Below are 24,878 nucleotides of genomic sequence, written 5' to 3' on the forward strand. Positions count from 1 at the left end.
CTGAGGAATTGAACCCAGGGCCTCATGCATGCAAGGCAAGCGCTCTACCACTGAGCCACCTTCCCAGCCCTGTTCTTGAGCTTCTTTTGCTCAAGGCTAGCACTCTACCACTTGAGCCACAGGGCCACTTCGGCCTTTTTTGTTTATATGGTACTGAGGAATTGAACCCAGGGCTTCATACATGTTAGGCAAGCACTCTACCACTAAGCCACATTCCCAGCCCTGAGTACTGAGGTTTGAACTCAGAACTTGGGTACTATCTCTTAGCTTTTTGTTTTTTTGCCCAAGGCTGGCTCTCTACTATTAGAACCACAGTTTCATTTCCTATTTTGTTTCGGTTTTATTTGCTAGTCCTGGGGCTTGAACTCAGGGCCTAGGCATTGTCCCTGAGCTTCTTTTGCTCAAGGTTAGCACTCTACCACTTGAGCCACAGCGTCATTTACCGCTTTTTTTTTTTTTTTTTTGCTTGTCATGGGGCTGGAACTCGCTTCGGCATTGTCCCAGCGCTCTTCAGATCAAGGTGAGCGCTCCACCCCGTCACTTCCAGTTTTCTAGTGGTTTATTGGAGATAAGAGTCTCATGGGCCTTCCTGCCTCAGATAGCTTTAATCCGTGATCCTCAGATCTCAGCCTCCTGAGTACCTAGGATTACAGGCGTGAGCCATTGGCACCTGGCTACTTCCCACTTTTTCTGTGTATGTGGTACTGAGGAATTGAACCCAGGGCTTCAAGCAAGCTAGGCAAGCACTCTACCACCAAGCCACATCCCCAGGTCTCTCCCCTTTTAATGGTTAATTGGTGATAAGAGTCTCATGGACTTTCCTAGACAATAGTGGTTTCAAACCTTGATCCTTAGATCTCAGAGGCTAGGATTATAGAGGTGAGCCATATGGTCCTGATTGTCCTGTCTTACCTTTGTGTTGATATATTTTCTGTCTAATGTTCTGCTATCGCCTAAATACCTAGAGCAGTGCCTGGCTCATTTCAGGGGCTTCTTACATACATATATCCATATGGCATCTTTCCTAGGACCTACCCAGCATGCTGTGAGCTACTTGAGGGCAGGGTGCCATTGGACTAGCTTCCTTTCTGGACCTTAGTCTGAAGCTTAGAGGGTGAGCATTCCAGATCCTGTGCTGATTGGAGAAAGTATGGGCAAAGGGCCTGAGATCAAGAGGAGGAAGCGGAAGAGGAAGAAGAGGCTACATGTGAGGGTTTGAGAAGTGACACAGAAAGGACAGGTCAGGTCTAAGTGAGATTTGGCTGAGAGGAGGGGAGCTGGTGTGACCAGAAGCCAGCTCTTCTGGCTGGTTTAGGAAAGGGTTTTACAACAGGAGGAAGACCCCAAAAGCCAAAGGATACGCTGGGGCCATTGGTGGCTATTCAGGAGACTTGGGATCTAAGGATCTCAGGATCGTGGTTCCAAGCCAACTGAGGCAAATAAATCTTCAACTAACCAACAAAAAGCCCTTAGTGGAAGTATGTCCCTTATGGGACAATGATGATATATATTCATTAAAATGTTATGTGGTACATGGCTATCTGAACATATTTACCTATGATAAAGTTTTGTTGTTGTTTTGAAGTATTTAATTTTTTTTTGTTGTTGTTGGTCATGATGCTTGAACTCTGGGCCTGCATGCTGTCTCTCACCTCTTCGGCTCAAGGCTAGCAGTCTACCACTTGAGCCACAGTGTTACTTCTGGTTTTCTAAGTGGTTTATTGGAGATGAGAGTCTCATGGACTTTCCTGCCCGAGTTGGCTTTGAACCTTGATCCTTAGCTCTCTACCTCCTGAGTAGCTAGGATTATAGTCATGAGCCACCAGGGTCCAGCTGTATTTTAATTTTTTATTTTTGTCAGTCCTGGGGCTGAAACTGGCTCTGTCCTGAGCTTCTTTTGCTCAAGGCTAGCACTCTACCATTTGTACCATTTCTGGCCTTTTCTGTTTATGTTGTACTGAGGAATCAAACCTAGGGCTTCATGCATGGTAGGCAAGCATTCTACCTCTAAGCCACATTCCCATCCTCTTGTTTTTTTTTTTATTTTTATGCCAGTCCCGAGGCTTGAACTCAGGGCATGGGCATTGTCCCTGAGCTTCATTTGCTCAAGGCTAGCGCTCAACCACTTGAGCCACAGTGCCACTTTCTGCCTTTTTTTTTATGTGGTACTGAGGAATTGAACTCAGGGCTTCATGCATGCTAGGCAAGCACTATCACTGATCCACACTCCCAGCCCCACTTTTTTTTTTTTGGTTGTGGGGCTTGAACTCTGGGCCTGGGCACTATCCCTGAGCCTGAGCTCTTCAGCTCAAGGCTAGTGTTCTACCACTTGAGTCACATAGTAACTTCCAGTTTTCTGGTGGTTAATTGGAGATGAGTCTCATGGATTTTCCTGCCCAGGCTGGCTTTGAACCGTTATCCTCAGATCTCAGCTTCCAGAGTAGCTAGGATGACAGGCATAATCCACCAGCGCCAGACTAATGAGTAAATTTTTTCTTCTTCCCTTGCTCTCTCACAGTTACTTATTCATTTACTTGTTTTGTTGGTCATGGGGCTGGAACTCAAGGACTAGGGCGCTGTCCCTGAGCTCTATTCACTCAAGGCGCTCTACCACTTTTTTTTTTTTTTGGGGTCGGGTCATGGGGCCTGAACTCTGGGCCTGGGCTCTGTCCCTCAGCCCTTCAGCTCAAGGCTAGCGCTCTACCACTTGAGCCACCGCACCACTTCCGGCTTTTTTCTTTTTTCTTATGTGGTGCTGAGGAATCAAACCCAGGGCCTCTGGCATGCAAGGCATGCGCTCTACCACTGAGCCACCTTCCCAGCCCCCGCTCTACCACTTTAAGTAACAGCCACTTCCAGTTTTTCTGAGTCTCCGGAATGGGCTGGGAAGGTGGCTCAGTGGTAAACTGCTCGCCTTGCATGCATGAAACCCTGTGTTCCATTCCTTAGCACCACATAAGCAGTAAAAGCCGGAAGTGGCGCTGTGGCTCAAGTGGTAAAGTGCTAGCCTTGAGCTGAAGGGCTGAGGGACAGTGCCCAGGCCGAGTTCAGGCCCCACGACCCACAAAAAAAAAAAAAAAAAAGAAAAAAAAAAGTGAGCACTTTATTTTCCAAGGTAGTAAGACCAGCCTGGCAGGAGTGGGGAGGGTTTAGAGGACGGAGTCTCAGAAACTTGTCTGCCCCAGCAGGCAGTGTATGGCGATCCTTATATTTCAGCCTCCTGACTTGCTAGGAATACAGGTTTTGAGCCATGGGTGCCTGGCCAGTTATTCAATTATTTTATGAAAATGAAAGTTACAGTGCGCCTACTATGTGCCATCTATTGTAGTGACTACCAGATTACATACTGCATAAAGGCTGGGTTTCACGTATGCGATTTACCTGAGTCCAAGTACACTTCTCCAGCACTGTGCGGGCACACAGTAGGTGCTTCTCCCTTACTGGACGCCCCACCCCGCCAGCCCCTCCCCCTGTCTGCCTGTCCAGGAAGTGCGGGGGCTTAGCCGCCGGGTCCGCCGCGATGCATTCTGGGAAAGCAGCAGCACCAGATTCAAGATGGCGGCCAGCAGGAGGCTGATGAAGGTAAAAGCCATTCTCCGGCGCCGGACAGGCGGGGGGCGCCGTTCCTCTCCGGGAGTCCTCACGGCTGGCTGGGGCTTCTCCAAACGCCGCCATCCGGTTTCCTTTTCTGTGTGGCCCCGCCATGTCGCCAGGCAGCGTGCGTGTTCGGGCAACTAACGGGGCCGCCTAGGCCTCAACCTGGGCGGACGCGCCAGGCCTCGCTGGGAACGGCCGCTGGTCCCTTCCCCCCAGCCCGGGGCATCCGCACCGCGCTCTTCCCACAACCCAGCCGTGTGTCCTCCGTCGCGGGGACCGCGGTCTGGGCTAGGGACGCCGTTGATGTGGGGTTCGGCCGGGAGGTCCCTAACCGGGCACCAGCGAGGAAGGCCCGAGCGCCGGAGCCCCGGCCGTGAGCCCGCGCCGCGGAGACGCCCCGCCCTGGGCCACGGCCGTCGGACTGGGAACCCCGCTCGGCCGACCCGCAACCCGTGCAGCGGGAGACTTGGGAGGCCGGAGCTGGGGAAGTAAGGAGGAGGAAGGGTGGCCAAAGTTAGGTCAGTTTGTTGGTGGGTTGTTTGAAATGGTGTTGGTTTCTAGCGAACTGTCGCTTTGACTGTAGTCACACAGCGGGCAAGTTGTAACTCCAGGAAGGCGTGGGATTGGCCTCAAATCGTGACTTGGTTCTCCTTCTTGGTCTCCTTCCTTATCCACCTCTTAGTCATTCCTTTCCCTGATGAAGCAAAGTGACATTTTTTTGGGGTGTGGGGTGTGGGTGGGGGTGGAGATTCAGTTTCTGTTGTTCGTATCAAAACAAGCCAAAGTTTATAAAAATAACTTTGTAAATGTACTTTGGATCTCGAATACAGCGGGGTGCCTTTTTGCTAATTGGCTCCTTTGATGAGGAACACAGGTGCAAACTTGGTTTAGTTCTGGATTTGCCGACGTCCTGGGGAGTTGTCTCGAGGACGTCGAGTTGGCTGCTCGTTAGTGCCGCCGAGCTGCCACTGGGCCGAAAATACAAAAGGCCCATGAGTTGGTTCTGGAGGACACCTGAAGGGCTGGGGTTCCTACTGTAACCTAAAAAGAGCTGTTCTTGGTAGAAATAGACATTGAGCTAGTCACAGCCTTGTAGGCCTTCCTTCCTTGGGAACATTTCCTTCCTTTTGTTCACTAAGGGATAGAGCAGACATTGAACTTTTTAAAGCCAGAGTAGAAGTGAGCACAAAAGAACCATTAGTAGACCCTAGACTTCTCATCTTGGTGCCAGTGACAGCACCATTTACTTACTTGAGAGAACTGCTAATGACTTTTCTGTTCTACTCCCCAAATGCTGCCCTCCATCAATCCTGTGGATTTGACTTTAGGAAGATTTTTGTACTTGCATTCTTTGCTTTCTAATCTTTAACAGAAATTTTTTGAATCCACTTACCCCTCCTCACTTGCAAAACACTTTCCAGCTCCCCTTTGTGGACACCAGAATTCTTTTTCTAAAGCATACATTTAATTGTTTTACTTCTGTACATTTTTTTGTTCTGTTTTTTTTGTTTTGTTTTTGGGTTGATCATAGGGCTTGAAATCAGGGCATGGGTGCTCCCATCCCTCAGCTTTTTTGCTCAAGTGCTCTACCACTTTGAGCTACTGCTCCACTTCGATTTTCTGATGGTTTATTGGAGATGAGTCTCAGAGACTTTCCTGCCCAGGATGGCTTTGAACCGCAATCCTCAGATCTCAGCCTCCTGAGTAGCTAGGATTACAGGTGTGAGCCATCACTAGCGCCTGGCTACTTCTGTGGTTTTATTTTATTTATTTATTTATTTTTGTCGGTCGTGGTGCTTGAACTCTGGGCCTGGGCGCTGTCCCTCAGCTCTTCAGCTCAAGGCAAGCGCTCTGTCACTTGAGCTACAGCGCTACTTCCGGTTTTCTGGTGGTTTATTGGAGATAGGAGTCTCACGGTCTCTCCTGCCCAGGCTGGCTTTGAACTGGGGTCCTCAGATCTCAGCCTCCTGAGAAGCTAGGATTACAGGTGTGAGCCACCAGCGCCCAACTTCTGTGGTTTTATTATTTTATTATTTATTTATTTATTCTGTTGGTTGTGGGGCTTGAACTCTGGACCTGGGCGCTGTCCCTCAGCTCAAGGCCAGCACTCTATCACTTTGAGCCACAAACTACTTCTGGTTTTCTGTTGGTTAATTGGAGATAAGAGTCTCATGGACTTTCCTGCCCTGGCTGGCTTTGAACCATTATCCTCAGATCTCAGCCTCCTAAATAGCTAGAATTAGGGGCGTGAGCCACTGGTGCCCAGCTGTGGTTTTATTCTTTTCAGTAATTAATTCTAACTGCTGTGTGTCATGGAAGACCTTTCTTAGACTGAATAGCATTCTGTACAGCTTCACATCCCTTCCTTTAGATTCTCACTATTCTTAACATCTAATTGCAGCTTTTACCATTTTTCCATCTTTTTTTTTTTTTTTGGGGGGTCCTGTCGTGGGGCTTGAACTCTGGGCCCCGGTACTGTCCCTCAGCTCTTCTGTTCAAGGCTGGCGCTCTACCACTTGAGCCACAACACCACTTCTGGTTTTCTGGTGGTTAATTGGAGATGAGAGTCTCGTGGACTTTCCTGCCTAAGCTGGCTTTGAGCCTTGTTCCTTAGATCTCAGCCTCCTGAGTAACTAGGATTGGAGGTGTGAGCCACCAGTGACCGACCAGCACTTAACATTTTAAATTATGTATTTCCAGAAAATTTGAGCGGAGGGGAGAAAAAGTTAACGTTAACTACTGAGTATTTTTATTATTATTAAATGAAAGATTTACGTGAGTTTTTGTTTACTCAGTGTATTTTTTTTTTTTTTTTTTGGGTCCGGTCGTGGGGCCTGAACTCTGGGCCTGGGTGCTGTCCCTCAGCTCTTCAGCTCAAGACTAGCTCTCTACCACTTGAGCCACAGCGCCACTTCGGGCTTTTTTCATTTTGCTTATGTGGTGCTGAGGAATCGAACCCAGGGCCTCAGGCATGCAAGGCAAGCGCTTTAACCACTGAGCCATCTTCCCAGCCCTCTGAGCTGCTTTTGCTTAAAGCTAGCACTCTACTACTTGAGCCACAGTGCCACTTACAGCTTTTTTGTATGTGGTACTAAGGAATCGAACTTAGGGCTTCATGCATACTAGGCAAGCCACATTCCTAGCCAAGAAAAGGAATTTTCATTGGTTGAAAATTGGGAGTAAAGGGCTGGGAAGGTGGCTCAGTGGTAGAGCACTTGCCTTGCATGCCTAAGGCCCTGGGTTTGATTCCTCAGCACCACATAAGCAAAAAGAAAAAAGCCGGAAGTGGCACTGTGGTTCAAGTGGTAAAGTGCTAGCCTTGAGCTGAAGAGCTGAGGAACAGCGCCCAGGCCCAGAGTTCAGACCCCACGACCGGACCCCCCCCCAAAAAAAAGAATTGAGAGTAAAGGGCTGGGAAGGTGGCTTAGTGGTACAGGGCTTGCCTTGCATGCATGAGGCCCTGGGTTTGATTCCTCAGCACCACATATGCAGAAAAAAAAAGCCAGAAGTGGCGCTGTGGCTCAAGTGGTAGAGCCCTAGTCTTGAGGTGAAGAGCTGAGGGACAGTGCTCAGGCCCAGAGTTCAGGCCCACCACTGGACCCCAAAAAGAAAAGAAAAGAAAAGAAAAGAAAAATTCAGAGTACAATGGTGCCATAGGCAGAACAAACAGATATATGTCAAATAATCAAATTAATTACATCTTAACAGATTTCCTCAAAAAGTCTTTTCCAAAGGATATTTATTTGGTAGGAAAAGTTTCTCTGTAACAATGTAGGTAATATACAATATTAAAAGTGCTTTGTTCTTACCAGATTGAGAAGTTATTTTAGATAAAGTAACCTAAGATAAAGTTTTTTGTTGTTGTTGTTTGGCTTGAACTCTGGGCCTGGGCACTGTTCCTCAACTCTTCAGCTCAAGGTGAGCCCCCTACCACTAGCCACAGTGCCACTTCCCGTTTTCTGGTGGTTTATTGGAGATAAGACTCTCTCAGACTTTCCTGTCTGGGCTGGCTTTGAGCTGAGATCCTCAGATCTCAACCTCCTGAGTAGCTAGGATTACAGGCGTGAGCCACAGGTGCCCGGCTTAACATAAAGTTTTTTTTTTAATTCTAAAGCATTAGGGTAAAAGATTAACTTATTTCATACCAGTTTTTATGAATTACAATGTTAATAAAAAATTAACTACATTTTATATGCAAGCAGCTAATTCAGCATTGTTGACAACACCACATAGATTGTAGCCATTGCTTCAGTGGTCAGCAAAATAGCTACAAAACCAAAAGTAAAGCCTCTGTGTGTGGCTTAGGGAAACTGATAACTAACTGATCAGTTTTTAGTAGCCTAACACTACACACATCTCCCTTGAGGGACCTCCCATTGAGTTGCTTCCCTGAAGGGCTTTTCTTAGAGGGGACATTTGTGGATTTAGAGAGAGTAAGATAACATTTCATTAGTTATTAGGGTATAGTTATTGAGAAAAAGAATTGAGCATCATAATGCTATTTAAATGTTCACTCAGATATGCTCATTTGTGTTCTTGTCTCAGTTCATAAACACATGAAGGAATAGAATAGTTTTTTGGAATTTTTATTTATTTTTTATTTTGTTTATTTCTGTCGGTCGTGGGGTTTGAACTCTGGGCCTGAACGCTGTCCCTCAGTTCTTCCACTCAAGGCTAGCACTCTACCACTGTGCTCTACAGCAGCACTTCAGGTTTCCTGGTGGTTTATTGGAGATAAAAGTTTCACTATTTTCCTGCCCGGGCTAGCTTTGAACCGTGATCCTCAGATCTCACTCAGCCTCCTGAGTAGCTAGGATTACAGGCGTGAGCTGCTGTCGCCTGGCTTTTTGGAATTTTTTGTACAAAGGGATGGACCAGTTTGCTCTTGAGTCTCTATGGGTGTATGTTCTCCTAGGTTGGGTAATGGAGCACTGACTGTGTCTGGTGGTTGTGTTAGGAGGTAAGGGGAGAGCTGGGAGTTGTGCAGATCTATAGTCTCAGCTATCTGGGAGAACTGGGGTAGGAAGATTTCTTGGGCCTAGAAATTCAAGGCTAGCCTAGATCCAATCTCAACAACAAAAATTCTGGGAACCAGAGGCTCATTCCTGTGATCCTAAACTACTCAGAAGGCCTGGTTCTAAGGATTGCAGTTAAAAGCCAGATGGTGAAGGAAAGTCCAAGAGACTCTTATCTCCAGTTAACCACCAAAAATCTGGAAGTGGAACTGTGTTCAAGTGGTACAGTGCCAGCCTTGAGCCAAAAAGTTAAGGAAACTGGGTTCAGGTAGCTTTTGTCTGTAATGCTACCTGTTCAGAAGGCTGAGATCTGAGGATGGAGGTTCAGAGCCAGCCCTGGCAGGATAGTGTCTTATCCAGTTAACCAAAAGGCCAGAAATGGAGCTGTGCCTTAAGTCTAAAAAAAAGTTCAAGGACAGCGTGAGCGACACACACACACACACACACACACTTCTGCAGTGTTAGAAATTGAAATCATTTCCTGTAGGAAATGGTTAGGTCAGTACTCTTCAGTGTTGGGCTGCAGTCCCCCATCGCTTTTTTTTTTTTTTTTTTGGGTCCGGTCGTGGGGCCTGAACTCTGGGCCTGGGCACTGTCCCTCAGCTTTTCAGCTCAAGTCTAGTGCTCTACCACTTGAGCCACAGCACCACTTCTGTTTTTTCTGCTTATGTCATGCTGAGGAATAGAACCAGAGCCTCATGCATGCAAGGCAAGCACTCTACCACTTAGCCTCCTTCCCAGCCCGACATCTGCCAGTTTCTGCTGAACTGTGCCAACAACCATCTCTGTTCTCTGGTTCTCTGGCTGTCTTCTCTTCATCTCCTGTGTTGCTGCTTTAGTTCAGTCCATCCTCATCTGTGATGGGCCATCTGCACATTCCTCAGATTCCTTACCAGTCAGCCTGTCCTTTGCTGCTCAGCAGTGGATCAGAGTTGTTTGTGGAGAGGAATACATCTAGCCAGGCACTGATGGTTCATGCCTGTAATCTTGGCTGCTCAGGAGGCTGAGATCTGAGGATTGCGGTTCAGAGCCAGCCCACGCAGGAAAGTTTGTGAGACTCTTATCTCCAATTAACCACCAGAAAACCAGAAGTGGCCCTGTGGCTCAAGTGGTAGAGCATTTGCTCTGAACTGAAGAACTCAGGGACAGCGCCCAGGCCCAGAGTTCAAGCCCCACAACCAATTGGGGGGAGGAAAAGAGAATACATCTGCTCAGGACATGCATACATGCATCTGCATGTAGTAAGGCAAGATGAGGCTGAAAGTCAGACTTAAGTCCATATCCTTAGCATCTTTCTTCAAGTCTGAGCTTTCCACCCTCCTCTCTTCTCCACTTGCCCATGGAATCTCCCAAAAAGCATGCTTTGCTCATTCTGGATCTTTTGTATGTGTATGTGTGAGTGTATGTGAAACAGTAAGTCAGGGCCTGAACTTTTGTGATCAAAGCTAGTTCTCTACCATTTGAGCCACAAATTCTGGCCTTTTGGTGGTTAATTGGAGTTAAGACTCTCATAGACATTTGTATCTTGGCTGGCTTCAAACCTCGATCCACAGCTGGGTGTCTATGGCTCACACCTGTAATCCTAGCTCCTCAGGAGGCTGAGATCTGAAGATTGAGGTTCAAAACCAGCCTGGGCTGGAACATCTGAGACTCTCCAGTTAACTACTAAAACACCAGAAATGCAACTGTGGCTCAAAGTGGTAGAGCTCTTGTCTTGAGTACAAAAGATCAGGGACAATGCCCAGGCCCTGAGTTCAAGCCCCAGGACTGGCACAAAAAAATACCCCCTGCAATCATGGGATAGATGTCAGCCTCTTTTTTTTTTTTTTTTAAATCTATCAGTTGTGGGGCTTGAACTCTGGACCTGGGCACTGTCCCTGAGTTCTTTAGCTCAAGGCTAGCACTCTACCACCTGAGCCACAGCACCACTTCTGATTTTCTGGTGGTTAATTGGAGGTGAGTTTTATGGACTTTGCTGCTTGAGTTGGCTTTGAACCGTGATCCTCAGATCTCAGCCTCCTGAGTAGCTAGGATAACAGGCATGAGTCACGGGTGCCTGTGATGTCAGCCTCTTGAGGTTTACAGACTTTACTCTGGATCTTTTAATTGTTTTTTCCCTCTCCCAACCCAGGACCTTATGTATGCTAGGTGAGCACACTTCTAACTTCTAGGAGCAACAGCCTCAGTGCAATGTTCCTGTCTCTTCTCTGTACCAGAGTGACTTCTTATCCTTTGAGACTAAGTTCAAGGAACATTCCTTTGGGAGAATTTCCTCCTTTGAGCAAGTCAGTAAGAAAAGTATCATGCATCTTGAACCAAGAAATTCTGGCCTATCTGTTGTGTTCCCAGTATATGTTAGTGTCAACAGCATGGTGTTGTACAGGGGAAGAAAAGATTTCTCTCATACACACACATTGAAGAGGATATGGAATATGGTTTAGCACCTTTAAGCATGAATAGGATTTCAGTAGTAGAAGAGGACAGATTTCTGGTGTTACTATAGGGGTCTCTAGCTAATCTTGGTCTGCCTAGAATATAGACCAGTGGGATTCAGTTTCATTCCAGAATGACTCTGGGCAGTGGTTCAGAGAGATGCCATAAGGAGCCCCAAAACCATCTGCCAGTTTCCTCAAAGCATCCTCCTTTGTGCTGTCCCCTCCTTTGTTTTTAGTTAGGCTAGCACCTGAGGTGCTTTACAAAAACACTGGAGAACTGGCCTACTTTTACTTGAGGTTGGCATGTATAAAGTTCCTGGCTCTTCTAGAACTAGGTGCCTCCCACCTATGGGGCTAAGGCAGCCTTGGCAGGACCAAGTTGGCTAGCCAGCCTCTGGAAGAGATGTTATAAAAAATATAAAAAGTGATGCTGATGACTTCAAGGCAGGTGGTAGAGGGCATAACCTTTAGTTTTCAGTTATTCCCTTCAGAAGTGGCCAGCTTCTCACTTATTTTGCCTACATTTGTCTCCTAGCCAGTGTTAGACTCTGAAGGGAAACAGATAAACCTAACTTGCCCTTAGTAAAAGGGGGAAGAGCCAGGTGCTGGTGGCTCATGCCTGTAATCCTAGCTACTCAGGAGGCTGAGATCTGAGGGTGGAGGTTCAAAGTCAGCCCAGGCAGGAAAGTCCAACTAATTACCAAAAAGCCAGAAGTGGAGCTGTGGCTCAAGTGGTAGAGCACTAACCTTGAGCAAAAAAGCTCAGGGACAGGGCTAGGAATATGGCTTAGTGGTAGAGTGCTTGCCTAACATGCATGAAGCCCTGAGTTCAATTCCTCAGTACCACATAAGCAGAAAAAAAAACCCAGAAGTGGAGCTGTGGCTCAATTGGTAGAACACTTGCCTTAAGTACAGAGAGGCTCAGGGACAGTGCCCAGGTCCCAAGTTCAAGCACCAGGACCTGTGGTGGGGGCTGGGAGAAGCTCAGGGACAGTGCTTATGACCTAAATTCAACCCCCCAGGGCCAGTATAAAAGGGGGAGGGGAAGACTTTCATTCATGGCAAAGATACTGAGATGGAGACTTTGAATATTGGCCCTGAAGTATCTTATATGAGCAAGTTGTTTCACCTCTGTGCCTCAGATTATTTCATCTATGTGTGTAGGTTAAACCAGTGAATATCAAGTTCTTCGAAGAGTATTTGGCATATACGGATATACTGTAGATAATCTTAAATTTTTTTTTATTATCTTTAAGTGGTTGTACAATGAAGTTCCCATTTCTGTAGATAATCTTATTGAAAGTGAGCACAGGGGCTGGGAAGGTGGCTCAGTGGTAGAGTGCTTGCCTTGCATGCATGAGGCCCTGGGTTTGATTCCTCAGCACCACATAAGCAGAAAAAGCCGGAAGTGGCGCTGTAGCTCAAGTGGTAGAGTGCTAACCTTGAGCTGAAGAGCTGAGGGACAGTGCCCAGGCCCAGAGTTCAGGCCCCACGACTGACCCGCCAAAAAAGTGAGCACATTATTTTCCAAGGTAGTAAGACCAGCCTGGCAGGAGTGGGGAGGGTTTAGAGGATGGAGAGGAGAGATGATGCTGAAAAGTAGGTGGGTTGGGTGGAGGTGGGCCTGCCTGGACATGATCTCACTTAGCTATGGTGCTTTACTACCTCTGAAAGTACCTGTTTTGTGTAATTGATAAAAGCAGAGACAGCTAGATGCAAGTTCCTTTAACAATATTTACTTAATAAAATTGAGAGCTCTTGGCCTCAGAATGAGTCGTCTTAATATTTCAGCATGTTAAGGTTTAGGTGATTGAATGTATTGCCTGACCTTCTTGTGCCTCAGTTTCCTTACTGAGGGAATTGAGTTATATACTACTCTTAAAGCAACAACAGATTTATCTTTAACCTGATAGTTGTAATAGAAGAGTGGAAAAGTAGAAAGAAACTATAGATTTATACACACAAAAATCACATATTGTTTTACTCCTCCATATAGAACCTCTTTTCCTTCATATATTTACCTTATTTTACCATCAATTTTTTAAATATAAAGTTTATTTTATCAAAGAAGAATTTCAGCATGTTATCTTGTGTGTTTTCCTTTCCTATCCTGAATATACATCCAGTGCAGTGATTGTCATCCACCACAGATGTGTACAGAGGTATAAAAGAAACTCTCCTAGTAAATGGTTGGCAATTCCACAGAAGTCTTTTTTGCTGGTACAAGGGCTTGAATTCATTACCTGAGTGATGTCCCTTAGCTTTTTTGCTCAAGGCTGGGTTTCTACCACCTGAGCCATAGCTCTCCTGTTTTTTTTTGTCGGTCGTGGGGCTTGAACTCTGGGCCTGAGTGCTGTCCCTTAGCTCTTCAGCTCAAGGCGAGCGCTCTACCACTTGAGCTACAGTACCACTTCCGGTTTTCTGGTGGTTTATTGGAGATAGGAGTCTCACGGTCTCTCCTGCCCAGGCTGGCTTTGAACTGGGATCCTCAGATCTCAGCCTCCTGAGTAGCTAGGATTACAGGCATGAGCCACTGGCCCCCGGCTGTTCCCCCCTCCCCCCCCTCCCCGATCCTGGGCTTGGACTTGGCCTGGACACTGTCCCTGAGCTTATTTTGCTCTATGACTTGAGCCACAGTGCCATTTCCAGCTTTTTCTGAATAGTTTAATTGCAGATAAGAGTGTCACAGACTTTCCTGGCTGGCTGGCTTCAACCTGCAGTCCTCAGATCTCAGCTTCCTAGTAGCTAGGATTATAGACAGGAGCCATAGTCACCTGATTCCTTCCATCCTTTTGTTGGTTAATTGGAGTTTCCTGTTCAGGGTGGCTTAGCTGAGATCTTTTATCTCAGCCTCCTGAGTAGCTACAGGATTTTAGGCATGAGCTACCACTACCTGGCTGAAACTGCATGGCTTGTTTCTGATGGTTGTTGAGTTTTTCCTTTTGAATTGTGTTATTATAGAGCTCTAGAATCCCAGAACTGCAATAAGTCTGGGAAAGCAGATGCTGGGTCGCCTTCATTTACAGGTGAGGGTACTGAGACTAGTGGTGGATCCAAGTCCATTGCCCAGGTGTTCCTGTTCTTAGTGCCATGTACCAGTTTAGATAGCTACTCTGTGTGTGTGTGTACGTGTACGTACATACGTGTATGTGTACGTGTGTACGTGTATGTGTGCTCACGCTGCTTTGTTTGCTCAAGGCTAGCTCTCTACCACTTGAGCCACAGCACCATGTCTGGTTTTTTGTGTTTATGTGGTGCTGAGGAATTGAACCTAGGGCCTTATGCATGCTAGGCAAAGCAACTCTCCCACTGAGCCACCTTCCAAACCCTCATGGACTTTTTCTGACTGGGTTAGTTTCAAATGGGGATCCTTAGATCTTATCCTCCTGAGTGGCTAAGATTACAGGTTTGAGCCATGCTTTTGGTTTTAAGGGAGGTAGACAGGGTAGAGAATAGCAAGATTCATTCAGGTTAGGTTTTTTTTTTTTTTTTTTACTCAAGGCTAGCATTCTACTACTTGATCCACAGCTCTACTTCTGGCTTTTTTTTTTTTTTTTTTTTTGTTAATTTTTGTTTTCCAGTTGATTATACTTTTGTATCCTTCATCATCTTGCCAGATTCTGCCTCCACCTTAGCATAGTTTAGCAGAGTGGTAAAGTTTTTTTTTGACAAGTCTTAGCTCAGTGGGTTCATTTCCAATGAGAGCAGAAGCTAATGTCAAAGACAGTAGTCATCACTGGGCTTCATAAAAATCTTTTTGTGAGGGGTTGGCATACAGTTCTTTCATGGGTAGAGGAAAGGGTATAATTGAGAAGTTCACCAGCCTCTTAGCCCTTTTCAAGATTGTCTGTAAGTATCAACTTCAGTGCGTCTTTCCTTATGAAAACTCAGCACATGGGAGCCGGGCGCTGGTGGCTTACGCCTGTCATCCTAGCTACTCAGGAGGCTGAGATCTGAGGATCGCGGTTCAAAGCCAGCCCGGGCAGGAGAGACCGTGAGACTCCTATCTCCAATAAAACCACCAGAAAACCAGAAGTGGTGCTGTAGCTCAAGTGGTAGAGCGCTCGCCTTGAGCTGAAGAGCTGAGGGACAGCGCCCAGGCCCAGAGTTCAAGCCCCCCGACCGACAAAAAAAAAAAAAAAAAAAACTCAGCACATGGGGAGGAGGGGTATGGTGGGGAGAGAGGAAGTGGGAGAAAAATAAGGGAGAAGGTAACAATATTTGACAAGAAATTATGTATGTAACTGTAACCCCTCTGTACAACACCTTGACAATAAAATTAAAAAGAAAAAACAGCACACACAAACCTAAATGTACTGAAGGAATGGAGTGATCTTTTTCTTGTCATGCTGGGGGTGGAACCCAGGGCCTCTAGTGTATTAAAGTAAAGGCTTTCCTCTGACCTACATCCCAAACCCCTACCATGTATTTTACATAGGCAGTTTCCGTTCTACTTACTTGTCCTGTGTTTCTGGGTCTGTTCTGGACAGAATTGAAGTAGGTGGTGTTTGATGGGTGTGCTGGACTTTGCAGTGTGTAATATATGTCAAGAATGCCAGACACACCTATGTTTAGATAAAGAAGGAAACACATTTCAGGAGCAAGGCTTGTGGGAAGCTGCCTATGAGTAGAGCTGGCATGAGAACCTGCTCAGTTGAGGACATAGGCAAGCTTGCCCAGAGTATTGCTCCCTCTCTCACTCCCTGTGACTGTAGGAATTCAGGGCTTTGCCCTTGCTAGGCAGGTGCTTTATTACTCTAGCTACACCTCTAAACCCTCTTTACATTGGTTATTTTTCTGGGCTAGCTTGGGCTCTGATCTTACTTGTGCTTCCATTTGTCTCAAGCATGTGTCACTGGTTTTATTGTGTACTTCCCCTATAGCTGAGATAAAGGGATATACCATCTCACACCAGTCATTGGTTGAGAAGTCTCATAATTTTTTTTTATTATTATTTTTTTTTGCCAGTCATAGGGCCAGAACTCTGGGCCTGGGCACTGTCCCTGAGCTCTTCAGCTCCAGGCTAGTGCTCTACCCCTTGAGCCATAGCACCACTTCCAGTTTTTTCTTCTTATGTGGTACTGAGGAATCAAACCCAGGGCCTCATGCATGAAAGGCAAAGCACTCTACCACTGAACCACCTTCCCAGCCCCTCTCATAAACTTTTATGCTTAGGCTGAATTAAAACTCTATTCTTGATATCTGCCTCCCAAGTAGCCATGACAGCTGTAGCTGCATGTATGGGTTCCTTTCAATCATGTCCTCTTGGAAAGACCTTGAGGAATAGCCTACCTGCCTAGCTCTGTGCTGTGGTAGAGTAACAGAAACCCGAGTTTAGATGTTGGTTTCTGCCTTAAGAGATACTCTTGTTGAGTTCTGTTTTATGATACTCCTGATCTTGACTTATGCTACCATGTCTTAATACAGAAATACTCAGACTAGATAGCAATAAAAAATAAATATAAGTCAGGTGCTGGTGGCTCATGCCTGTAATCCTAGCTACTCAGGAGTCTGAGATCTGAGGATCGCAGTTCCAAGCCAGTCAGGGCAGGAAAGTCCACAAGACTATTATTATCTTCAGTAAACCACCAGAAAACCGAAGTGGTGCTGTGGCTCAAGTGGTACAGTGCTAGCCTTGAGCTGAAGAGCTGAGGGACAGCGTCCAGACCCGAGTTCAAGCCCCATGACTGACAAAGAAAAAAATACACACACACACACATGCCATAATAAGAATTCTTTGTTACTTTTCAGGGGTCAGTACTGGGGTTTTAAACTAAGGGCTTCACATTTGCTAGACAATTTTTTTTTTTTTTTTGGTCAATTGGTTGTGGGGCTTGAACTCTGGGCTTGGGCGCTGTCCCTGCACTCTTCAGCTCTAGGCGAGCACTCTACTGCTTGAGCCACAGCACCACTTCTGGTTTTCTGGTGGTTAATTGGAGGTGAGTTTTATGGACTTTGCTGCTTGAGTTGGCTTTGAACCGTGATCCTCAGATCTCAGCCTCCTGAGTAGCTAGGATTACAGATGTGAGCCATTGGCTGCTTGCTAGACAAATTAAGTGGTTTACCACTTGACCCATGCTTCCAATCCAGCATAGCTCCTTTTTGTGTGTGAGTGTGCCAGTAGTGGGGCTTGAATTCAGATCCTTGCACTTTTGCTTGGTTTATTTAGCTTTTTTACTGAAGGCTAGCTTTAATTCTATCTTCTTGCTGGTTAGAGATTAGAGTATCTTAGATTTGTTTGCCTAGGCTGGCTTTGAACCATGATCCTTGATCTTAGCTTCTGAGTAGTAGGTAGGATTATAGGCATGGGCCACCACTGCCTTGTTTCAGGATTCACCTTTTTTTTTTTTTTGTCGGTCGTGGGGCTTGAACTCTGGGCCTGGGCGCTGTCCCTCAGCTCTTCAGCTCAAGGCAAGCGCTCTACCACTTGAGCTACAGTGCCACTTCCGGTTTTCTGGTGGTTTATTGGAGATAGGAGTCTCACGGTCTTTCCTGCCCGGGCTGGCTTTGAACCATGATCCTCAGATCTCAGCCTCCTGAGTAGCTAGGATTACAGGCGTGAGCCTCCAGCGCCCGGCTAAGGATTCACCTTTAAAATAGAAACAATTCAGAATAACTTCTGGATTTCTATGACCTCAAACTTCCTGTAGTGAAAAGGACTTTTAGTATTGATTCCATGTGTCTAGCTCAATGGGAATGATTTGTCCCCACTCTCTCCTCTTTTTTTCTGCTAGTTCTGGGTCTTGAATTTAGGGCCTTGCACTTTTTTTTTTTTTTGCCAGTCCTAGGGCTTGAACTCAGGGCCTGTGCACTGTCCCTGAGCTTCTTTTGCTCAGGCTAGCACTCTACTACTTGAGCCACAGCACCACTTCCAGCTTTTTTGTTGTTGTTGTTGTTTATATGGTACTGAGGAATCAAATCCAGGGCTTATGCATGTTTGGCAAGCACTCTTGCACTGTTGTTGATTTGTCTGTCAGGGCTAGCTTTGAATCTCAAGCCTCAGATATCAGTTTCCTGGGTAGCTAGGATTACAGGTGTGAGCCACCAGTACCTAGGGGGTTTTATCCTTAAATTAAAAAAAAAATTATTAAGTGGCTGTACAGAGCGTTACAATTCCATCCGTGTGTCCGGTTATGAGTACAGTGCATCATTGTTTCCCTCATTTCACCTTCTCATCCCTACCTTCAAGTTTCATAGTTCAGTTTTTACATAATGTACAATGGTACAATGAATATAATGACTGCATTTACTCATTCTTTCTCCATTTATGTGCACAGTTCTCTTTTTCTCCATAGAAACATGTTTCTGCTTTCTGGTAGTATTCATTTTGTTAATCATGTGTATGTTATCATGTATACTTGTATTTTGATTTAGCTTCCGCATGAGAGAAAATATGTGGTTTGTCTCTCTGACCCTGGCTTAACATAAGTTTTTCTTTTTTTGGGTCCGGTCGTGGGGCCTGAACTCTGGGCCTGGGCTCTGTCCCTCAACTCTTCAGCTCAAGGCTAGCACTCTTACCACTTGAGCCACAGTGCCACTTCTGGCTTTTTTTCTTTTTGCTTATGTGGTGCTGAGGAATCGAACCCAGGGCCTTATGCATGCAAGGCAAGCACTCTACCACTGAGCCACCTTCCCAGCCCTAACATAAGTTTTTCTAGGTCCATCAGTTGTCCTATAAATGACATTCTTTTTTTTGGGGAGGGGGTCAGTTGTGGGGCTTGAACTCTGGACTTGGGCGCTGTCCCTCAGTTCTTCAGCTCAAGGCCAGCACTCTATCACTTGAGCTACAGCGCCACTTCTGGTTTTCTGGTGGTTTATTGGAGATAGGAGTCTCACGGTCTTTCCTGCCCGGGCTGGCTTTGAACCATGATCCTCAGATCTCAGCCTCCTGAGTAGCTAGGATTACAGGCATGAGCCACTGGCGCCTGACTTAATGACATTCATTTTAACAATGGGTAAAATTATGTTGTATATGTGTTTCACATTTACTTAATCCTCTTGTAGGGCATCAGGGCTGCTTAAACAATTTAGTTATTATGATTAGTGTGGCAATGAACATGGTTTATCCTTTTTAAAATTTTATTTTTTAAGTAGTTGTACAAAGGGACGTTTTGTTTCATTTTGGTTTAGTTTAGTTTTTTTTTGCTAATCCTGGGGCTGGAACTCAGGGCCTGGGCACTGTCCCTGAGCCTCTCTGTGCTCAAGGCCAGCACTCTACCACTTGAGCCAATGTGCCACTTCTGGCTTTTTCTGTTTATGTGGTACTGAGGAATTGAACCCAGGGTTTCTTTTTTTTGCGGGGGGGGGGTCCGGTCGTGGGGCCTGAACTCTGGGCCTGGGCTCTGTCCCTCAACTCTTTAGCTCAAGGCTAGCGCTCTACCACTTGAGCCATTAACGCCACTTCTGGCTTTTTTCTTTTTGCTTATGTGGTGCTGAGGAATCGAACCCAGGGCCTCAGGCATGCAAGGCAAGTGCTCTACCACTGAGCCACCTTCTCAGCCCCTGCATCTGTTTTGTCTTAGCATCTCTTAGAACCTGGATTGGTGGGCTCTAGGCAGGTGGGCAAGGCCCAGCTTTCAGGTTGTGTGTAATTCCTTGTCATATGCCATTATTTGGTCCCTTTGGCTGACATGTGGGAATCTAGATCTCTGGGTTGGAGTTAGGTAATGGGCTGCTTTGGGATGTTAAGTAGTGGAGCACTCTCATTCATGAGGCCCAGTGTTCAATTTCTGGCACTACAAAAACAAATGAAAATCAAGGCTATAGTTTGAGACTGTAAGACTCTTCAGGTTTTCACCATACACTCTGCTTCAGAGCTGAGAAAGGACCTCATTTTAAGAAGTTACTCTTCTTGGGGCTGGGAATGTGGCTCAGTGGCAGAGTGCTTGCCTTGCATGCATGAGGTCCTCAGCACCACATAAGCAGAAAAAGCTTTGGCTCAAGTGGTAGAGCACTAGCCTTGAGCTGAAGAGCTTAGGGACAGAGTTCAGGCCCCACTACCTACAAAAAAGGTTACTTTTTCCTCATGTGTTACTACTTACCTTGGCTGGGAAGCCCTGATCTCCCCTGCCAGAAGGGTTGAGCAAGTGGGTAGTTCTGCTTTCCATCAAGCTCATTTCTTGATTTGTCAGTATCGTGCCATCAGCATGGCCTTAATCAGCTGACCCCAGGCTGTGGTGTCTGATTTTGAGCAGAACTGAAACGAACCTTTGCAGGAACATTTTCTCTTTCTCTTTTTTTCTTACGAGGTTTTTCTTTTGGAGGGGGGGCAGTGCCCAGCCTAGGGCTTTAACTCAGGCCCCGGGCACTGTCCCTGAGCGTCTTTTGCTCACAGCTAGTGCTCTATACTACAAAAAAGCCATAAGAGTTTTACAGATTTTCCTGCTCTGGATGATTTTGAACCATGATCCTCAGATCTTACCCTCACCCAGGATTACAGGTGTAAGCCACTGATACCCAGCAGGGTTTTTTGTTTCTTTTTAAATATATGCACATTAGCATCTTAACCTGTTCATCTTCAAGGCACCTTCTGATACATTATAAAGTTACAGATATCTGTACAGCATACATATCAGTCACAATAAAAATTTGTTTATAGTCCTTTTTTAAAAATGAGATAGAGTTTTGATATGAAGTTCAGGCTGACTTGGAACATGAGATCCTCTGCCTCCTGAGTGTTGGGAGTACAAGTGTTCTCCATCTCCCCCAGTTATAGTTCTTTTTTTAAAGTAAAAGTTACATACAAAGAAATAGATACATTTGAAGTGTACCATTTAGTGTATTGCATATTTTCTAAGCTTTCATTGGCTTTGGTCTTCCTTTTTTTGTTCTAGAGCTGGGGGCTATGATTTTCCTTTTTCTTTCACAGCTCCTTGAACTCAACCTCTTTGAATTTACATGGATTTCTTTCCATTCTTCCCGAAATATTTATTATCAAGAACTTTCTTAATTATAGGGACATGTAGGGACATAGTTTTGCCTGAGGTTTTTGTTTTTGTTTTTCCTGGTTCCATGCCTTGAACTTAGTGCTTTGTGCTCATGCTTTGTTTGCCCATTGCAGAGCTCTATTTTGAGCCATTCCTCCAGCCTTCTTTTTTCCCGCCATTAATTAAAGATGGAAACTGTTAGTTTTTTCTTTGGCTGACTTTGAACCACTAGCATCAGATTTCAATCTTCTGAGTAGCTAGAATTACAAGCATGAGCTGCCACCACTGGCTGAGGGTTTGCCATCTTGAGAACTTCAATAATTCTGACTTTTCAATCTCAGATCTTTAAGTAGAAGCTTCACCATTTGATCTTACTCCCAGCCTGAGTCTCACAACTTTAGATAAAATCTATCTTTTCTTTGAATAAGTAGAACCCATCTTCCTTTTAAGTTTTCTTGAATGAAGGAGACTTGATCAGTAGTTTAGGCTGAATACATAGCCTAAATACTATTTATAAAAACAAATTCCAGGGCTGGGAAGGTGGCTCAGTGGTAGAGTGCTTGCCTTGCATGTGTGAGGCCCTGGGTTCGATTCCTCAGCACCATATAAGCAGAAAAAGCTGGAGGTGGCACGGTGGCTCAAGTGGTAGAGCGCTAGCTGAGGGACAACAGCCAGGCCCAGAGTTAAGGCCCCATGACTGACAAAAAAAAAAAAAAAAGATTCTCATGGACTTTCCTGCTTGTGCTGGCTTCAAACTTCAATCCTCAGATCTCAGCCTCCTGAATAGGTAGGATTATAGATGTGAGCTCTCAGCACCTAGTTAGAGCCTTGTTCTTAATAGGCAGGTGCTTTAACTTTTTTTTGGTGGGGGGAGAGGGCCGTCTGGTCGTGGGGCCTGAACTCTGGGCCTGGCCGCTGTCCCTCAGCTCTTCAGCTCAAGGTTAGCGCTCTACCACTTGAGCCACAGCGCCACTTCTGGCTTTTTTTCCTTTTTGCTTATGTGGTGCTGAGGAATTGAACCCAGGGCCTCATGCATGCAAAGTGCTCTACCACTGAGCCACCTTCCCAGCCCGTGGTGCTTTAACTCTTGAATTGTTTCCCAGACACCTTAGGTTTTTTGTTTTGTTTTGTTGTTTTGTTGGTCCTTGAACTCTGGGCCTGGGCACTGCCCCTGCACTCTAGTTCAAGGCGAGCACTCTACTGCTTGAGCCACAGCGCCACTTCCGGTTTTCTGGTGGTTAGTTGGAAATAAGAGTCTCAGGGATTTTCTGCCTTGGCTGGCTTTGAACCTTGATCCTCAGATCTCAGCTTCCTGAGTAGCTAGGATTACAGGCATGAGCCACTGGCGCCCGGCTCCTTTTTAGTTAGTTTTAAAATAGGATCTCATGTTTTTACCAGTCTAGACTGTTATTCTCCTATTTATGCCTCCCCTGTGGCTAGAATGATAGGTGATAACACTTAGCTCTTTGGTTGAGGCCTGATTGGCCTCAAACCATGATTCACCTGCTTTATACCTCCCCAGCAGTTGGGATTACAGGTGTGAACCCCATGCCTGGACTTTCTTTTGGCCTTGTTTTTAAAGAATTGTTTTGAAGTTCTTTTTTTTTTTTTTGGGTCGGGTTGTGGGGCCTGAGCACTGTCCCTCAGCTCTTCATCTCAAGGCTAGCGCTCTACCACTTGAGCCACAGCGCCACTTCCGGCTTTTTTCTTTTTGATTATGTGGTGCTGAGGAATCAAACCCAGGGCCTCATGCATGCAAAGCAAGCGCTCTACCACTGAGCCATCTTCCCAGCCCCAAGAATTGTTTTGAAGTTCTATCCCCCTCCATCCTCTTCTATGTTTAAAGCATTTTGGTAGTTTGGTGGGACTTAGCCCATAAGGGCTATGATATCTTCTCTCCATAGCCAAGAATTCCTAGTTATATTGAGCCAAGAACCAGGATGCCAAAATAGAGCTTTACTACTCTATTTATAGAGAATCTTTTCTGTGCTGGATCCATTTTTTTTTCTTCCCCTCTTGAAGCCCCAGCTTCCTAGTTATTCACTAACCTAGTCATTGAGCAAATTTCTGGGTCCCACTATGACTCTCTGCCAGTGTGGGGGCTTCCTGATCTCTGTCATCATTCCTGGCTCCATGAAGCTGACATTCTGTTTGAGAAGCAGATGGAAGTGGTAGATAGATGTGAGACCTCTTGTCTTTTGTTTATCTAGATTTCATAGTCCCCAGGGAGGGTTTCTGGTGAGTCCTAGGCATCAGCACTGGAGGACCAAGATGGCAGCTGGCATGTTGGAGTGGTCTTCAAGTTCTATGCTTTCTTTGTGGAGGAGCCAGTAGATGCCATCCCCTGCTATGGGGGAGGGGTGGTGGTATGGTCACAGTTACTGCCACTAATGCCATTCCTTCTTTTGAATGGATTTGTTGAGTGCTAGGTATAGTGGTTCATATCTGTTGTTTCAACTGTTTAGGAGGCAAAAATTAGGAGAATTGTGGTTTGAGGGAGGCAAAAATTAGGAGAATTGTGGTTTGAGGCCAGTCTGGGTAATATGTTAATAAATCAGCCGACTGGTGGCTCGCGCTTATAATCCCAGCTACTCAGGAGAGTGAGATCAAAACCAGCCCAGGCAGAAATTTCCATGAGACTCTTATCTCTAATTAACCACTAAAAAACTAGAAGTGGTAGAGCACTAGACTTGAGCAAAAAGAGCACAGGAGCAGCACCCAGGTCCTAAGTTCAAGCCCCATGACCACCCCCCCCCCAAAAAAAAAGGTTAAGTCTTCATCATGATGTGGTATACCTGTAATCTAGCTACTGGTTTAGGTAGGAGGGTCATGGTCCAAGGCTGCCCTTAACAAAAACCATGAGACTCCATCTGAGAAATAATTAAATCAACTAAAGGGCTTGGGACATGGTTCAAGCCTAATGCCCCAAAAAAGGACTCATTGCTTAGTGTCATAATTCCCTTTCCTCCTTGTGCCACTTGTTAAGAATTTCAGTCTCCACCCACACTTGATAGGCTAGAATTTCTGGGACTGAATCTGAGTCCAGGTGATTGTGGGTTGACAAGTAGTGAGCATTCTGTGGGAAAACACTTGGGCCTTCCACTTGCCATGAAACTCTTTTCTTTAATGTGGACCAACCTCCACTCTCAACTCAGTACTGTAACACTGACTTCATCTGTTTCCCCTACCTTGGAGGTATTTTTTTTCCATGTAGCCATGTCTATGTAGCTTCGATGTGCTTTACAAACTGCTGCTCTGTGATTGGAGTGTGGGGTGTGAAGGATCCTTTGGACCTGTTGACTAGGGGCTCTAACAAATTGTCTCCATACCATTTTGAGCCATGGCTCTGCTCAAGGAGATACTTTTTCCTACTAGAAAAGGTAAGGGTTGGCCCAGGCAGGGCCCCACCCCCACCGGGTGGTGGTAGGTTGTAGAAGAGACAGCATCTGAGAAATTGGGAAAATCTGTTATGCTATTGGATGGAAGCCCTGGTTGAGGCAGTGGTAGAAATGGCACTCTACATTCATGAATTTAAATTTGGAGGAATGTTTGATCATGTAATGTAGGTGAGAGGGTATATGCTGACTGGCTTGTGTCATGACAACTGCTTGTGTGAGGCAATGACTAAAGTCAGACTGGTGAAAAAGCAAGTGACAGTTGTAAAGACATCTTGGATCAGGTTTTAAAGTAATGTCATGAGAGTTACACTTTCTGGGAGAAATGAAATTGCATTTGCCCCCATTGACTTCACACCCACACCCACACAACTTCTCATATTTGTAGGGAGACTTACTGCTTACAGTGTGTTTTCCCTTTCATTGTCTGCAACTTTGATTCTTTGTTTTGTTTTTTGGGTCCGGTCGTGGGGCCTGAACTCTGGGCCTGGGCGCTGTCCCTCAGCTCTT

General features: G+C 45.8%; 1 protein-coding gene across 1 annotated transcript in view; it reads left to right on the forward strand.

Annotated features, from left to right (window-relative positions):
* The first annotated feature begins 3,509 nt into the window (after window positions 1–3,509).
* Ube2l3 (ubiquitin-conjugating enzyme E2L 3) overlaps window positions 3,510–24,878 on the forward strand; it is a 61,823-nt gene continuing 40,454 nt past the window's right edge. Inside the window, exon 1 of the mRNA XM_013031576.1 lies at window positions 3,510–3,582. Within this exon, the coding sequence (XP_012887030.1) occupies window positions 3,556–3,582 (27 nt within the window). The 5' untranslated portion in view covers window positions 3,510–3,555. The remainder of the gene's footprint in view (window positions 3,583–24,878) is intronic.

The sequence above is a fragment of the Dipodomys ordii genome, unplaced genomic scaffold (genome assembly GCF_000151885.1).
Source record: "Dipodomys ordii isolate 6190 unplaced genomic scaffold, Dord_2.0 Scaffold141, whole genome shotgun sequence".
Taxonomy (NCBI): domain Eukaryota; kingdom Metazoa; phylum Chordata; class Mammalia; order Rodentia; family Heteromyidae; genus Dipodomys; species Dipodomys ordii.